Source organism: Platichthys flesus, chromosome 12 (genome assembly GCF_949316205.1).
Source record: "Platichthys flesus chromosome 12, fPlaFle2.1, whole genome shotgun sequence".
NCBI classification, from domain to species: Eukaryota; Metazoa; Chordata; class Actinopteri; order Pleuronectiformes; family Pleuronectidae; genus Platichthys; species Platichthys flesus.
The window spans coordinates 4,323,805-4,342,048 of record NC_084956.1 but is presented as its reverse complement, the minus strand read 5'-3'; the positions used below and the strand labels follow the sequence as shown (position 1 = coordinate 4,342,048).

At 42.6% G+C, this 18,244-nt stretch overlaps 1 protein-coding gene across 1 annotated transcript in view; it reads left to right on the top strand.

Annotated features, from left to right (window-relative positions):
- The window catches only part of slc30a6 (solute carrier family 30 member 6), a 36,898-nt gene that overhangs the window by 2,991 nt on the left and 15,663 nt on the right, over positions 1-18,244 (top strand). The window contains exons 4-7 of the mRNA XM_062400743.1: positions 3,904-3,988; positions 13,999-14,041; positions 14,761-14,826; positions 17,000-17,080. Coding sequence (XP_062256727.1) covers positions 3,904-3,988; positions 13,999-14,041; positions 14,761-14,826; positions 17,000-17,080 — 275 coding nt within the window. The remainder of the gene's footprint in view (positions 1-3,903; positions 3,989-13,998; positions 14,042-14,760; positions 14,827-16,999; positions 17,081-18,244) is intronic.

The window sequence follows — 18,244 nt, the reverse complement described above, 5'->3', positions numbered from 1 at the left end:
ATGTATCTCAACTTTCTCCACTAAACCTCGGCTACAAACGCTGCCCTCTTGTGCTGATTACTTGTCAGTGGCAGCACACTGTAACAGTGAAGAAGTAAAAGAAAAGTAACGTTTTATCTGGGTAAAACTAATATACTTTAAAGACATCTGGAACCCGCCCAAATGCTGGTATCTTTATCGAATCATCTCTACAGCCCGTTGTATATAAATTATTTAATTTAAACCAAACTTATTGGAACCATGAACACTTAAAGAAACATCAGTGTGATAAGAACGTCCGGAAATGACAGAAACCATCTTTGACAAGCATTTATTTAATATCAGTCTGGTCAATGTCCCATCTGCTGACATGGAGGAGGAGGCTCCAAATGTCAGAGATAAAAATGACCCAAAACCCTTTCTAGTTCAGTGGTTCTGCTCCGTTTGTAGGTGATCGGTCTTTATACATATTTAAATGCTAATAAAGGTGCGACTCTCAATGCAGCTGCCTAAACAAGCAGTAAATAACCTCAGATACCAAACTAAGCTCTCTGCTTTGAAAACAGGGAACAACAACTGACTTCTCCACTCAGAAAAACATGTTTAGTTCAAATGTCAGGAATTATTTTCTCAATCACTCTTATTCTAAAATTAGATGACATGAATAAAAAAAAGTATAATGCATCAGAACAAAACAGGGACAGATGTAGAGTCATACTGGGATGTAAAAATTACAGAGAAACCACTGGAGACATAATAATGAACGTGAAAGCAGCTCAGACATGATTGTTGTGTGTGTGTGTGTGTGTGTGTGTGTGTGTGCATGTGTGTCCGTGCATGTGTGTCAGCGTTATTGTGCTATAATCCACTTTGACCACACACTAGCAGGGGGTCTTGATTCCCCATAGAGCCTTGGATTGGATTACACGGTGTCGTACACAGCTTACGAACCAAACATAGTTCAAACCAGTGAAAGCAGAGATGTGCTTCCTCAGCGCCGCAGATTGCCCCCCCCATCCCGTCTCCTGTTCCCATTTGTTTCTCGAAATAAAACGGAGACTTGTCAACATCTGATTTCAGGCACGGTTAGACCGATGCAGGAGTTCTTACAGGTCGGTGCAGGTATTATTTTTACACAGACGGCTGATATTTTGTTCTGAAATCTTTAAAGGTAGTTAGAGGTAGTCTGGAATCTCCTCATCTTTCCAAGTTGAAGTCTTAGTCTTTTTCATCCTGAGATATTTGTATATTTGTATTCTTCCAGCTTTCACTAACGTCCCTTAGTGAAGCTGATCAACTCACAGAAAAACATGTGTAAATGTCACAATGAAAACTGATATGATATTGGATATCAATAGTGTATTTCTGTAGTTCTGGACTTGATACTCTGACACTTGAGCTCATCAGTAACTAAATGTTACAGAGGAAAGACACACGGCCAGAGGACAGGTCAGTGACACAACCAGGCGTCATCTCGTTTCTGCCTCTAAAGCTAAAGAGCAATAAAACTCTGTGTTAACACACCAGCACAGTCACCGCCGCTGTTTCATTATGTAAGTAGGTTTATTTTGAGAGAAGAACACAGCCACCCTGGAGACACACAGCCCTGATGGCTCCAATCTGAGTAGACAAAGAGTGGGAGAGGACGTGTTTTGTGTTCTCATTGCCACTGGGACCGATCCTCCCAGCGGGATGCTCCGGCAGCGTGCTGCAGTTTGAGTCAGGTTTAAAAAATCTCCAAAAATTTCCAGCACACTCACAACTCAGTGTGCTCAGACTGTCGTCTCTCTCTAGCTATCCTTCTTCTTTGGATGCAAATATGAGTCACCCCTCTGCCCAGCATGATGACACACGTTTGCCGGCGCCGCCTGATGATGTCGCGGCGCTCGGCAATGATGTAACCAGGTCAGGCATCAGCGGGGGGGCTCCTAATTTAATACCTGGCGATTGAGGCACTGGCACAGTCGCTGCAGCTCTGTCACTCCAGTGTCACATGTACCCTCACTATGCTGGCTCGCCGTCATGGAACCAGGCTGCTCGTGAAGCTGCTGACGGACAGACGGGGGCAGCAAAGCGTCAAGATTCAACCAGCGTGCGCTCTCCTCCAGGCGCTGGGGGTTGGGAATGTTGTGGGCCGAGTGCTGTCTCTCTGTTTGCACACACGGCCACATTTACACACACACACATACATGCACACACACACAGCCACACACACACTGTGGGTCTCCCATGCCTGTCGCTGGCTAGTGCTGTCACCAGACGCCCCAGTGCTGTCATAACACAGCACACCATCGTAATTGTAGATTTCACAGCACTCGGCGTTCCCCACCACGGCATATGACTCCAACACAAAGTGACAGGCCAGGACACACACACACACACACACACACTCTCATACAGTCGTTCCCTTGCTCCATTTCTCTTCTTCTTTACTGACACACACACACACACACACACACACTACATTTCTCCCCTTAGAGGTTGACGTACGACTCAAGGTTTTATTTTTTCTTTTAATTATAATCCTGTTTAATTGATTTCCTGGCTGTTGGAGTTAGATCAGTGCTGAATGAGCTCAGTAACAGATTCTATGACGTAAAATGAACTTTGTTGAACATACCAATCATATTTATGTTTTCCTGACAGAATATCTGTTGTGTAATAATTGCGGTCCCTCTCTAGTGCTGCTTTCAGTCGTGCAATTAAAGTCCCAACATGCTCATGAAATGTTCTTGTTGTCAGTTGCTCTGGACATTTTCTGGAACCTTTCCTGCAGCCCCTGGTAAAATGTCCATGTGAGAGTCCAACAGGAAAATGTCTGAAAAGTGAGCTGTGAATTCCCTGAATCATTTCAGTTTTTCAGATTTGTCGTCAGCTTCCTCTACGGTTCATTGCTCTCTCTGTTTTCCAAGTGTGAAGATGTAAAATAAAGAAGTGGACTTCCTCTGACGTGCTGGTGTCATTGGGCCGCAGAGCTGCTCTTTTACAGCACTGAGCCACTGCTCTGCTCTCACGTGCTCTGACTGTGACCTTCCCCTGAGCTGGTGTGTCTGTGATGAACTGATTCAGACTGTAGTGAACTGGTTAGGCCACACGGCCAAGGCCTCGTCCAGTCAGAGAATTCACCCAAATCTCTGGCAGAGCAGGTCGACGGCAGGCCAGGAAACTCACTAATGCATCATCCGGCAGCTCGATGTCGGTCTGTAGGGTTGAATTTGGATAATCAGCTGCTGTGGCAGGACGCTGACTGTCAGGGAAACCCTGAACAGGAGAACGTGTTTAAAAACTGCTGGATAATGTCCCCGTCTTCTGTTTATTCTCCAGCAGAATAATGCAGGGACATACGATGATCAACGTCCATCAGTCAGTGTGCACCTGAAATCATTATCACTTGGTTTCCTGAATAAATTGAAGACCATTTGGACATTTTCCCTGAATCTTCCCATTAATGTACATCAGGTTGTGAAGTGCCAGCTGAGACACAGTTTGACACCAGAGTCCTGTCTGTGATTTTTCTCTTTCTATAAAGACGTCTATTTACTGAGCTCACAGGCAAAATGACACAAACACACTTTCAGACACACAACTACGTTATTGTTATTTAACAGTTTAAAAGTTTTTTCCCACATGAATCATTAGAAAGTATTTAGCTTCAATTTAGTCATCTGAAGATTTAAAGTAATTTCGATTTTATCCGGACACATCAAACTATTCTCTCTCGCTCTCCTTAGCCTACGTGTAAATGGACTCTGACATCTGTGATCAGCGAGATCACCTATCCTCATTAGCTAATCACAAAAATGACAAAAACGAATTGCTTGTCCATATGATGGATCCTGTGTTGGACCTCGATCAAAAGGTCGAGACTCTCGGCTCCTTGTGATGCTTTTGTTTAACAGTGATTTTGTTTGTTGTCATTTTCAGTCATGGAGGATCCTGCTGTTCGGATCACTCAACCTGCTCTGTACCGGCTGTCTGCTGATGTGGTGCAGCTCCACCAACAGCATGGGTGAGCACACACACACAGACACACACAACAAACTCACAGACAGAGGGAGATACAGATCGACACATGCAAACTGACACACACATACACACATGTACACAGACTGATGGCAGCAGACACACACACAAAGAAAAAAAACCTCTTGAGACTCGGACACAGACATTAACCGGCGGAGATACCTGTCTACACACAGTAAACACACACTGACAGGTACACACTCTTCTACACTCGTGCACATCGGTGTGTGTGTGTGTGCACGTGTGCAGCAGCAGCTTTAGACAAGTCTTTAGGAAGTGTGCTAGCAGTGTCGTCTCACCACAGGAGCACAGACTGATCGTACAACTGCTGCTGCTGTGTGTTTTTAAATGTGTGGGGGGGTATTTCACCTCAGTCAAAATATGGCACTGTAAAGGGCACGTTGAAGAAACAGAGTCCCTCACAGCGTGTCTTTAGCCGCTGGCGCTACAACACAGAGAACACATCTGTCATATTGACAAGCACATCCTTTTTATTTCCCTCTGAACACAAACACAGCAGAGACGACTGGACACAAAACATTTAGAACATTTTCAACATGGTTTCTGCAGGGTCTGAAAAATCCCAAATCAGTTTAAATCTTTAATAATCTAAATCTTCAGGTTTAAGCAAGTGTTAGTTAGTTCGACTCTGACTTCCTATATAGATAGATCCCATATTTAATTAATTGTGGTCTCAACGAGTCTGTTATATAGTTACATCTCATTTCCATACAGTTTCGTTTCTTGTCCGTAGTTCCGTTGCATACAGTATCTGCCCCCTAGTGTTCAACGTACGTAATTGCATGTTTGAATGGGCGGATAGAGATGCCACTGCAGCCATGGGTGTGTTAATTTATCCTGATTGTAATTTAAGTCTTTTGTAAGTCTGCTTATTTTGTGGTTTTGCTGTCATTTCCACCTTTAGCACATGAGAAGTTGTGTGTTTTTATCTTGGTGTGTTGTTGTTGTTGGTAGTGTTGGTGCAGAAAATTATTTTCTCTACTGGAAACACAACACTGACACTTCTAAAGATTTTCAATACATGTATGAAATATTGGTTGTCACCAGCTCCCATAAATATCAGTGTTGGTATCTTGTGTGTGTGTCTGTGTGTGTTTGTGGATGTGGAGCAGCAGCACTTAAAACCATTTCTCTGCCTCAGCTGAGCTGTCCATCGGCTTCGCTCCGGACGATGTGACAAGCTCATGCAATATTTAGAACACAAACGCACGCACACGCACACACAAGGAGGTACATAAGGCCACGGCAGATTGGGGTTAAAGAGAAAGTTAAGTTCTGTTGGAAAAGTGCAAATTGATGAAGTAGTCAGTTGTTTTTCTTTTGAGGCCTTATATATAAAAAAAAAAAATCCAAGTCAGGAGTTAAATGTTGTGACACTCTTAATTCAGGTTGTGCTGAGGGGCATTAAGTCCTCGACTACCAAGGCAAGTTTACGCGCTGCTGTCTGAACTGTGCAAAACGGACTGGTCGTGATCATTAAGTGGATCACTGGTATCAAGTAATCATTTATTTTCTACCAAAGTCCACTGTTAGTTTGGTTCACGTCCCATTTTCTAGGATGAAGGAGGTGGGCTTTAGACTGCAGCCAGACACCCGGGGGGGCGGTTCAGATGTTTTGGCTCCACTTTTTGTGGAGCTGTCATGTCGTCCATCCATATACACAGTTGTGTCACCATCTTTAAATCCTCTCAGGGATTCCTGGATCATTTAGGAAAAATGCTGTCAAGAGGAGAAAAACATGCAACTTTACTCCTCACTCACTCTGCCTGCAAATACTGCAGCACGCACACACACACACACATACACACACATATACACACACACAGAGGTGGCGTCGGGTGTCGTGCAGACAGGAAACAGAGGACAGGGGTATCGAGCAAACGTGGGAAGGCGACACCCCCGTCGATACTTGGCCCCCGATGGGAACAACGGGAGCAGACAGACAGCGACCCAGTCTCTGTTCTGTCCGTCAGTTTCTTCTCCGAGTTTTAAGTCTCCTCCACTTTGCTTAGTATCTGCTGCTTCACTGCACTTCCATGAAGCTACTGTGACTTCCCAGGTTCAGATCTTATGATGCTGACATTTTAACCATCTATGAATCACTGGACTTTAAACCACTGGATGTTTTTAACTGTTTCATCCCAAAATCATGAGCAGAGCAGGTTGAGGATGAAGGACAGAGTTGAAGCTGCTTAAATTCCACTTTACACTAGACACGTCAATCATCTGAATGACACACGATGAAGCTGAAATTCTGAAAATCTGGTCAGAAACAGGCTGAATCGAACAGCGTGTGCTCAAGGTTTTGTTGAGTTTGTGCCCATTGGCTCGCCTGTGTTGTAACTGTGTGTTTATCGTGTGATTGGCTGAAGGACCTGAGAGTGTTACTCTCTCTGCTGACACATGAACAAACCGAGCCAAGGTTCTCTCTCATTATTCTCATTCAGTCAATCACACACAGACAGTCTGACCACAGTGTTTGTGTGGGTGTTTGTATCTTAGCATGTCAAGGCACTGTGTGGGTGTTTGTGTGTTTGTGTGTGTGCAAGCGTGTATGGGCAGTGAGATGTCTTTGTGTCCGTAGCTCTTGGCTAAAGCTTGTGGTGATGTGGAGCGTTCAGTGTTTGTCTTCCACCTCATTAGACAGAGGACACACACACAGATATTTTGTTCACAGGTTGACACCACAGACTGTAAATAAAGATGGACAAAGCATCGCTGCTTCCTCTCACTGATGAAGCCAAAATCTTTAGGATACGATGCTGTTATCATCCTCTGGTGAAGTCATTTCAACCCGAGTCTGTGCTGCAGTAATACTGTTATTTGTCTCTCTACATTTATTTCTTTACATCCATAATGGTGTCTTTTTACTCTTTATGCGGTCAATCTGTGAACTGGGTTTCATCGATCTTGTGTGTTAGAACATTTTATTTAAATCCCAAATTCTTTAAATATAGTTTAACAGTGGTGCCTTTTTATTTCCATGGTTTTTAGTGTGTTCGTTTATTTCTCTTGTGAAAAATGCTCCCTGGATTTTATTGCACACGAGGTTGAAGGGTATATATGCCCTGTGCTCGCTGCGTCGTGCCTGTAAACTGTTTTATTCATTGTGATTGTTCAGCAGCTTCCTCAGAATGAAGGTCAGAAGACGACATGCAAACACTGAAACATAAAACCTGTGCAGCCTGGTGGTTACAGTTTATTATAATTGTGCTAAATTGTTATTCAGTTTATCTTTAGATAACACAGAGATTCTGGTCTTTTAGCTTGAAGTTGTATTTTCTGCAGCGTCTGTTGTTTATTCCAGAACGTGTCGGTCAGTTGGAACGGTTGAATAATGTGTACATCCAACGCCTCCAGTGAATTTCTGCCTCTGGGTTTAAATGAAGCATAACCCATATAGAAGTCTGTCTACACACAAACACACACTCGCACATATACACCCTTGTTGACCCCCCTTTGCAATTCCAATACCATGTTCTAGAGCAACTGCCACACGGACTCAGACAAAGCCTCATATGTAAAGTACATACTGTACATGCCATTACTGCATGCATGGACACACACACACGCGAACGCACACACACGTGCGTGCACGCTCCTATGGCCCCATTAGCTCATGTCTCAGGGATTAACAGACGTGTAAATACACACACCATGGCATATATACATACATGCACACACACACAATCCCATGTTCTTCTCTGTACTGTCACTATGTTTGCAAACACACACACAAACACACACTTATGTTCGTACATCTGTCTCAGTGGGGACACTCATCGACATTAACCCGTGAAGCTGACGAAAGAGATTATAATAAACAGACTGCAGCTCAACATACGTTTGTGTGACCAGATTGCTGCATGTGCATGATATTATTTCTCATATATTATGGTGTAGACTCACAAATTAGATCCGTGAGGTGAGACAAGATGTGTCTGTTGTGATTCAAATCTACAGATATTTTATTGTGAGTCATCGTTGACCTTCTGGCACGTAACCACGCGACCACTGTGCTCTGAAACTGACTCCAAATGGATCATAATTTCCTAATTGAACATCACGCTGTATTGAAGAAGCCTTCTATTGAAACAACCAGTGGTGTCGCCCCCTGCTGGTCTTCTTCTGGACCCACAGTCTACGTCCCCTTAACATGTACAGTCAATGGTAAAAGTTAATTTACACATCAATGTGAGAGAATACTCAGCATTGATTAAATAAAACGAGTGATGTCCATTCACCTAAAGAAGTTTAGTCCAGTGTTCTGAATGTCGCCTCCTGCTGGACATGGACCAGTAAGCGTGCTGTGCAGCTTCTAAAACTGTGATAACACGATGGGTTTACTACTGGAAATTACACCTTTCATAATCAAATCGTTAGTATAGATCGATCAGTAATACATTCAGTAGTTATTAGTTGTGATTTGGTTCTACTGCTTTTGATTCCATCTTTAAATCTACTGTGATTTATTGGAGTCAGCGATGAGTGTGTGCTTTTACACTTTCCTGAACACAATGGGCTCAGCTCTGTGTGGTTGTGTGTGTGTGTCGAAGTGCTGTTGAAGCAGAGTCGTTGTTGCACTGTTGCTGAAACATAAGCTGATGATGATTCTACAGAACCTGCTGTATGTGTGTGTGTCTATCTGTCTGTGTGTTTGCGCTTCCATATCAAATTGTGCAGTGGACTACTGGCTCAGCTTTCAGGCAGCTTTTCAGACATCAGCTTTTTGTCTCAGTGGACCACACACACTTATACACACAAGCTCACACAGCAGCATTTTAGGGATCTTTGTGTCTGTCCATCCGTCTGTCTGTTTTCTTGTTTTCCCCTCCAACAGACACACAATCCCTCTTTGTGTCACGTAAACCCTGCTCTGTCCCGCTCTTTGCGACTCACACACACACACACACACACACACACACACCTATCTCTGCTCTTTCTCTCCTGTCACTCACCTCAGTCTGACTCGTTCACCTGAACTCCTGTGTCATCTTCTTCTTCCAGCTGATGGAGGACAAACCGTCTTCCATCTTGACTGCTTTTAACATTCAACCCTTGACTTTTAAGCCCTTGAGTAAGAAGAAAACTTTCTAAATATTTTAAAATCCTATGATTATCATCTATATTCCTGCTCCCCAGCACATGAACCGTTTTAGAAGTTCATGATCGTCCTTTACAAAAGACACAACTCTGGAGTTTTCAAACTGAAATGAAACCAGCAGTGTTTACAGAAGTCTCTGATTTAGAGGCTGGTAAACTCTGGAGTAATGTGGACACCAGGTGTAACCGTACAAACAGCGATGACGTTTATAATTAAAGCATAGCCATAAGAGGCTATAAGGTAAAGATATCCAATATGTCTGACCAAAAGCGCGTGTGTGTGTTTTCACTGTATGTGTCTCCAGCTGAGAAACCAGGTCAAGTGTCTGTTCCTCAGATGAGTGAACAAACCTCCTCCTCTATCCTTCTTCTCTTGTCTCTGTTCTCCTCATCCACCAGTGTTAGGAAGTGAGTCTGTGTGTGTGTTTCATATTTAAATTGTTCATTCTCTGCTCGGTTTTATTTTAGAATAGAAGATATGCACAGAATTTGAAATTCCACTAACTACTTTATTGTATCTGTTCATGTGTCATTTCTCTGACTGTTGGTCTTACGTTATAAAACAAGGCGGATAATGTGAAGACGGGTTTTCTGATCTGATTTTAATCTTTTGTTGTCTGGGCTGTTGTGTTGTGCTTTGTTGGAGCATTTGTGTGCATATCCATGAGCTTGTTAGCTTCTCATCCAGAGATTATTCTGTGTGCTTGTGTGTATGGACAGATTCTGTTTTGATGGTTCCGTCTCAGTTTTCAGTTTGTATTTAAGTTTAGATTACTGTGAGGCTAACGGTCAGGGTTAGGCATTTAATCGTGATGCTTAAGGTTGCAGTACAGGGCAAGAGAACACATTATGTCAGCGAGGGTCCTCACGAATATATGAAGACTGCCATGTGGTATATGAGGTGTGTGTGTGTGTGTGTAAGTGTGTGTAAGTGTGTGTGTTGTCCCCAGGGCCTCAGTGTTCCTGTGTGTCAGAACACAGCTGGTGAAGCAGTCCGTCCCATAGCGCCTTCGGTACAGTCTCTCTCTCACACACACACACACACACACACACACACACACACACACACATACACATACACATACACATACACACACAGACACGGTTACTGTGTGTGTGATCAGCTCACATCTGCTCGATCACACCAATAATGTCTCTGAATTGTGCGACTGTCAAATGCTCAGACCGACAACACAGATCATCACATTTTTCATCTTAAATTTGTATTTAATCGTCACATTTGTCTCAATCTTAGATTTGTTGAGCATCTCTTTCCTCTGAAACATAATAAATGAAGGAGCTCCTTCAACATACCCGTGCTTAGATTGAAGACGGTTGTTCAGATGATGTTAATTGATTATCAACAGCGTGGTCGGGGGGGGGGGGTCCTCTGCAGGGTCAGGGCACGGGGGGCATTAAGATCGAGCGGACAGGGGTGAGTTTGGTTTAACATGTCACTGCCAGATGCTTCGAAAATCCCACGTGGAGACACGAGAATCTGTTCTAGCTCATAAATGGAGCGATGGCCTGGTTTCATATCGACAGGAGCAGCTCATCATATCTGAGGATGAGTGTGTGTGTTTGGGCCATGGTCATCAGGGAGTGTGTGTGTGTGGGCCATGGTCATCAGGGAGTGTGTGTGTGTGTTAATCACTTCTAGACAGGCTGTTTTTTTGTGTATGTGTACTCCTAAAGTGTAGCTAACACGTTCCAATAATCTTTTAGAATTAGGGTTTTAAACATGTGTTCCATCCCAGTGAGACTAGTAACTGCTCCAGTTCAAATCACCAATTTCTAATTGTTCCTCATGTCTAATTAAAAGTCGTCTTTTAGATAACCCTAACCCTAACCTAAATAAGATATAGATTGAAAATAACAATTGGGTCCAAAATACAAGAATATAAAATGTTACAGAGGATAATTGTATAAATAATACAACCAACTAAACTTGGACAGACTTAGAAAACGTCTGTGAGCTTCTTTATTCAATGGTCTGTAGCCATCAATAACTTAATTTGTTTGTTACGTACACTGTGAGTGTGTGTCTGCATGTTAATATTAATAAACAGTGTTGTGATTACTTGTTCCGTGTCCACAGTAAGTACGAATGTGTGTCTGTCAGGTGTGTTTTTTTGTGTGTGTGTGTTTGTAGTCCTCAGTTTCACTCTCATGTTTCGCCATCGATGGTCAACAGTGTCAGCGCTGGGCAGCACTCCCTGTCTCCTCTTCATCTGTCTCCTCCTCCTCCTCTTACATCACTCCATCCCCTGCTCCCCCTCCTCACCTCCGTCTCTGTCCCTGTCCTCTCTCGTCTCTCCTCCTCTTCCTCCTCCTCGGGGGATCGTCCTCACCGCAGCAGTTGAGGCGTTCGATAGAAGCTTTTAGTTTACATCTGCAGCACACAGGAGCTGACCTGACACCACGACCCGCCGCCTCTCAGTTTACTGTTTACCGGAACCAATGACTCTAAGCTGCTATTTGCTGTGGTTGGCACATATTGTGTATGTGTGATTGTGTGTGTTTGCTTGTGTGTAGCTAGTTTGTTTAAAACCTGGCAGACTTTTAGTTTTTACCCAAAAACTGCACAAAATCCACCAAGAGATGATTATAAGTAGCCGTCGACAGTCTTGGATTCAAACAAAAAAAGTTAAATATCAACATGCACTGGTAATGTGTGTCCCACCTTCACAGCATCATCAGCATTAACTGGTCTGATTTATGCATGTGAGCTTTGGTCCATGTTTGTTTTCAAGGGTTTGTCTCAGATTGGGTAGATTTTGGACACATGAAGATTCTAAGATTTTACATCATAATCTGCTCGGTTCAAATCATGAGGATGTTTTTTGATCCAGTTAAGTGAACGTTTAAATTTGAATTAAACTTAAGTGGCTTTATATTAAATTAAGTTTCTTTAATTTGAACTCTGCTGATAAGTGTGTGTGGGTGTGTGTTTGGGCTGCCCCTCTGCAGACAGCATTAAATATTCATCCTCCTGCTCGTATTTCTCCTCTCTCATCTCTCTCTATCCACCCTTCCTCCCGTCCTTCCTCCCTTCCTATTTAAACTCGAACGTTTTCCTTCTCTCCTTCATGCATCTCTTTCTCGTCTTCCTCCACGTTTGTCCCATTGTTACGGTTTTAAAGGACATTTTTAGAAGAAATGAAAGAAGAACAGTGAAAGAAAAAGGAATGATAGCAACAAAATTATGCAAGACACAAAACGTTTTCTCTTTTCATCCTCTGCTTGCCTCTCTCTCTCCCTCTCTCCTCTTCTTCCTCTCTTCTCTTCTCCTCCTCTCCATTGATTGTTTCTGAAAAACAAACACAGGGTTTTTAATCCATCATACTGCTCTGGGTGTTGAGTTCAGGTCCTGTGGGGGCAGCTGTGTGTTTGTGTATGTTTTGTGTTTCTTGTACTTTTGTTTAGTGTACATATCATATATACTGCTGTGTGTGTTTGTGTGTGTGTGTTACAGATGAATAACATCTCGTGTGTTTTGTTTGTTGCTCTCGGATCACATCCTCTGGGTGTCAGTGTTTGTAAGCAGGAGATTTATAGAGGAATTGAACCAGGTTATATTTGTGTGTCTGTGTGTGTTGTGGTCTGTATGTAAACCTATCTGAGCTCAGCGGTGGGGTGGGGCGTATTGATCTGGTCGGGCCTGTTTCAGGGTCACTGTGATGTCAGCACTTGTATTATTATCGCTTTTTATTGTCTGCTGATTTTTAATTCAACACAACAAGATGACGTCAGGCCTCATTGATTCCTGTGGAGAGATCCTGCTCAAAGTTACATGTATGAGCTGCAGCCGATTCAATATCTCACATGTTTGATATTTATGAAAGGAACAGTTATACGTCTCCATAACTCTCTCTCCCTCAAGTGGTGTGGGTTGTCTCTCACTCTCTCTCTATTCAGTCATCCACTTTCCCTCTATCAGCCCGTCTCTCTGTCTGTCTGTCTGTCTGTCTGCCTTCTCTTCAGCTCTCCCTCCCTACCCGTCTATCTGCCTCTGTCTCTCAGTCCATCCATCCATCCTCTCCCTCTCTCTCTCTCTCTCTCACTCTCTCTCTCTGGCCGCTGTCGATCCGTCACTCAGTCTGGGTCCTCCCGTCCGTCCCTGTCTCTCTCTCTCTCACTTTTCGTCTGTCTCTCCTGGCCACCCTGTCAGGATTACGTGGCGTCAGGTTGGCCAACATGGATGCCGGTGATGGGGAAACAAAATGTTCCTCTCAGCACAAAGCCGCTCTAATCCGCTCGCCTCATCCCCCACAGCGGAGCCTGATTACAGAAAGCTGGTCGAAGGCATTAAGGCAGAGAGACACGCGCAAACAGTGAGACACACACACACAGACAGAGACAGACAGAGACAGACAGGTTGTCATTGAGTAGTTAAACCGGGCCAGTTGGAATCTCTCTTTAGCTGACTGATGATTTAATTGGCTTGTTGGCCTACTGACTAAGTGGCCCACTAAATGACTCTTACCTGGTGTCGGACTGGCTGCTCTCCAAGATTCTGTCCAATTAGAACAAAAATGAATGACTCACTCAGTGGCTCGCAGGCGAGCTCATTGGCCGACACACTCGTCAGGTCATTTATGACTGGATGGATAACTAAGAGTCTGAATTTGCTGAGTCACTGAAAGTACAACAATTCAGAATCTAGGGAAATTAACAAAAGACAAATGGTTTTATACACATGTGGGTTTTTGAAGTGTGATAAGGTGATGAAATGTTTTCACCCCTGTTTGTTTGTTCACGTCAAATCACGTCCTGTAGATTCAGTTTGATGATTTAAACGATGAATTCACTGATTTGTTTCTCAGGCTTTGAGTTGTGATTGTCTCTGTTTCTCTGTTTTTGTCTTTTCAGCTTTAACCGCCTACACGTACCTCACCATCTTTGACCTCTTTAGGTGAGTGTCTAATATTTTAAATATTGTACATTGTTTTTTCCAAAATGTAAATTTTTTCCCGAGTGTCGCTGCACTTACAAATGTGCATCAAAGCAGAAAGAAACACATTAATTAGTGACACCTGATAAATAATGTAGGTTTTATTTTGTGAGATGTGATAATAAATTCTGTCCCTCTTGGTTTGAAACTGTGGATTAATTTGGATAAGTTTCATTCAAAGACTAGAGTATACAATAACTTATAAATACATAAACAATAGAACATGAGGATTCACACATCCTCACACACCAGGAAGTTTGACAAGGAAGTTTTTTTTACCTTAAAACAGCAGTGTTAGTATTTTTGGAATTGAGGATGAACGCAAAGAAAGCGTCATCAATCTCTATTTACAATCTGTTAATGAAACAGTTATTTATAATCATTCCTAGTGAAAGTGTTTGAATTAAATTTTTATATCTATCCACAGTTTTTTGTGTTTTCTGTCCTGATGAAAAATGTTCCCTCTTGAAAAATAACAGTGCAGAAGACGTGAACTTTAGCTGACCTGTGTGTTGTGTACGTTGCTGCCACTTGTCCCTCACTGACTCTCGTCTTATGTGCCGCTCTCTTGTCCGTCTTCTCTCTGTCTCACATCCCTCTGTCATTCACCTGCTCTTCTCTTTCCCTGCCGTCACCTTCTCCTCCTTCTGTCTCCTCCATCTCCTCCGTGTGTCCTGCAGTTTGATCACCTGTCTCATCAGCTCCTGGGTCAACATGAAGAAACCCAGTCAGGTCTACTCATTTGGGTGAGTTCACTTTTACTAGATCTTTTACGGTTTTGTACACTGCGGCTGTGAGCTGGTTAGGAAAAATTGCACACAAAAATGTCGGAAAACTGGAAGTGGACTAGTTGTGTGACATGTTTTATTAGTGAGTGAAAGCTGTCACAGGCAGTGACATTTTCTTTTATCAATTAAAAACAAATCATTTAATTTTTTCTTGCAAAAGAGGAACATTAGTGTGTTAGTGAATGGAGGGAGAAATAACCCAGTGTTGTTGTTTTTTTCCTAATAAAGTGCTCAGTGAGTGTGGGTCAATATCCTACGCTTTTCAGTCAAAGCTCCATCTGCGTTTGTTTATTTATTTATGTGATGTCATTCACTGCTTTCTATTACACACACACACACACAGACTAAATTAGCCGTGTGTTTGAGTTGGACGATGATTGTGAGTTTGAGCCGCTCAGCTGATTCAGATGACAGGAACAGAAGCTTTACTGTCGATGCTACATCTGTGTTTACACTGTGTGTGAGTGTGTGTGTGAGTGTGTGTGTTTGTGTGTCAGCTGACAGGTCACCTCTGACCTTGAGGTGTTGAAGAGTAGTGATCAAATGGAAATCTGCTTTTCAGCTTCACTTGGCTCTCGTATTATGTGTGTGTTTGTGTGTGTGTGTGTGTGTCCTAATGGACTTTTAGGAACAGAACAGTGCCTCCGCCGCAGTTTTCCAGCTTTACATCTTCTTACGTCTTAAAGGTGCAACGTCTATTGGAAATGTTTCTGGGCATAACATTTTATCTGAAGATGAAGGGTTTGAACATTATTATAGTGATGTTTGTTCAAGTGTTTATGTTTCTGATTAGTTTGGTTTTAATGAATTATTTTGTAGATTTTATACCCCTGGTCTGTCAGCGGGACGTCGGTACGACTCCATGACTCTAACTGCTAATGGTGTCAAAAGCTCCAGATGGCAGCGTCTGCATCGGAGTTGTTTTCGCTTCATGAAGAGACGTGAAGAGAAACCTCTCATTTAATAAGGAAATAATTTGGCCAAGCACTTTTCACCTTACAACATGTCAGTGTTGTGGATTTCCTCCAGCATCAGCTTGGTGAAACTTAAACTGCAGCTTTTATCTGCATAGTGTCCTCTGTGTCCTCGCGTCACCTCTCCTTGTTTTCTGCATACGGTCACATCTCGTTCACATTAATCCATAACGCTCTTCACTGGCCTTGGACACAAGCTTTTAGTTTACTGGTATTACCCTGCGGTGGCGCGGCGGCGTCTGAGGAGGCGGAGGACAGCCCATCCGATCCCTGACCACCAACGTCAGGTTTAAGCCCCGTAAGCCCAGTGGACCACTCACTGAGATGAAGCTGATCATCAGACTGGACAGACTGCTACAGGATCGACCCCGTGACCTTATGACGGGTCACAGGTTCAGCAACAGTTAACGGCTCGTCGGCCCCCAACACTGTCGCTTGTTAACGTTGTCTCCGTGTTTTTTATCTAATGTAACTAAAAATCTTTCTAGATGAAGAACAATGAGGACATCTAGTTTTACATCTTTAGCGTTGATGCAGTTTTAACACTTAATGTCAATTAATAAGAGTCATTTAAATTAAGGTAGAATCGTCCTTGGAGTTGAAATGGAAATATCTTTGAAAAATAAGTGAAGTGAAAATATTTGATCTTTATTGTTTCCTGTAAAAGGAAGAGGAATTAGAGGTAACACTCAGGAAGTGGAAGGGAAGAAATGGCGTCTGACAGCTACAGTTTCCATGTTGAATGATGTCTTTCCTCTAAAAGGTGTTAACGGGTTTCAAGGTTCATTTTCTCTGGTTCGGTGGGTGTGTCACAGGTGTTGTCCAATCAGCAGCAACGTGTATATAAACGCTGCTGTATTAACAAGACTAGGACACAATGGATTTTAAAGTTCTCCACAGAGAAAAGACAGAGACTATAACATCAAGTTAGTTTCATTCAACACATATTTAAACTCATCATCTACCTCAGAGATTTATTTTTACAAAAATGACAGAAATGACCTTCTTGGCTGCCGTAGTTGCATCACTTGCGTATCCCAACAGGGTTCAACGCACCATGTTTACGTTTAAATAATCATTTAGTTGCATGTTGTCTGAACGCAGCCCTGGTGAGTCCGACTCTGTGTGAACGACAATGTCTTTCTGCTTCTCCTCAGGTTTGACCGACTCGAGGTTTTGGCTGTTTTTGCCTCCACTGTTCTCATCCAGCTGGGAGCTCTGTTCATCCTGAAGGAGAGGTGTGTATGACGCACACACACATACACGGACACACACACGCACACACATATTCTCTGGAATCACGAATAGTAAATTAATCTGACTGAGAACTTTTTACAAACATTGCAGATCTTTTGTTTTTTTTCTACATCTCTTTCCCTGTCTCACGCTCTCTGTCTCTCTCAATTAAAATTTCAATTATTTTCTTAGTGTGACTCAACACAACAAAAGAGTTGATATTTTCTAAGCAGCACACAAAATATTTCCAGTTGTGTCTTTTTTAGTTTGTCTACAATTTTTGTTTCACGACATCACTGTGCTCCACACAGGGTGCATGTTGTTTCTGTGCCTCCCGCTCGGCTTTATCTGTAAAACATTCAGAAAATGCAGTAATTAGACCCCATGTGCAACTTGGGTTATACGGCAACAATATTCAGTCTTGTTTTGCACCAATACTTATCGATGATATGTATTTAATCAATAAATATTTTTATTTTTAATCTCACAAACCCCTGTACCTATAACATGGTCTTTATTATAATTTTGTCATTTATATTGTTTTGTAAAGTCAGTGTGATTCTCTAAATTTCTAAAATAATAATAATAATAATAATAGCTCTGAAAACTACGAAAATATTTTAATTCTGAAGAGATGTTTTACGTTAATTAAGTCTCCACCTACATCATTGGAAAACTGGTTCCTCACATTTTTGTGTAAACGCACTTTAACATCTAAATGATGACATGTTTTAGCCTTTTAAATATTCAATAACTTTACATGTAAAGATAAATTGATGCCTAAAGGGGATAACGCTCTATAGCAAAGGGTGTTTTTTTTGTGTGTGTGTTTGTGTGTCTGTGTTTAAAAGGGAGAGAGCGAGAACTGTCTGTCATTGTGACACACACACACACACACACACATACACACAGCTCCAGGCGGCCAGTGTGGGGTTGTCTTGCGGTCAGTTCTCAGGGAAGGGAGGGTGAATTACCAGAATGAAAGCACACACCCACATTTAAGCAGTTGGCACGATGCCGAATCACACTTTCCCGTGTGTGTGTGTGTATGTGACAGCGACAGCTTAGTGAGTGTAATTGTGTTTATTTTTCTCCCTTCTACGACAGCAGAAAATGCTGATCTCTGATTGGCTGGCGGGTGTCATTTTAAAATTGTCGGAACTTTG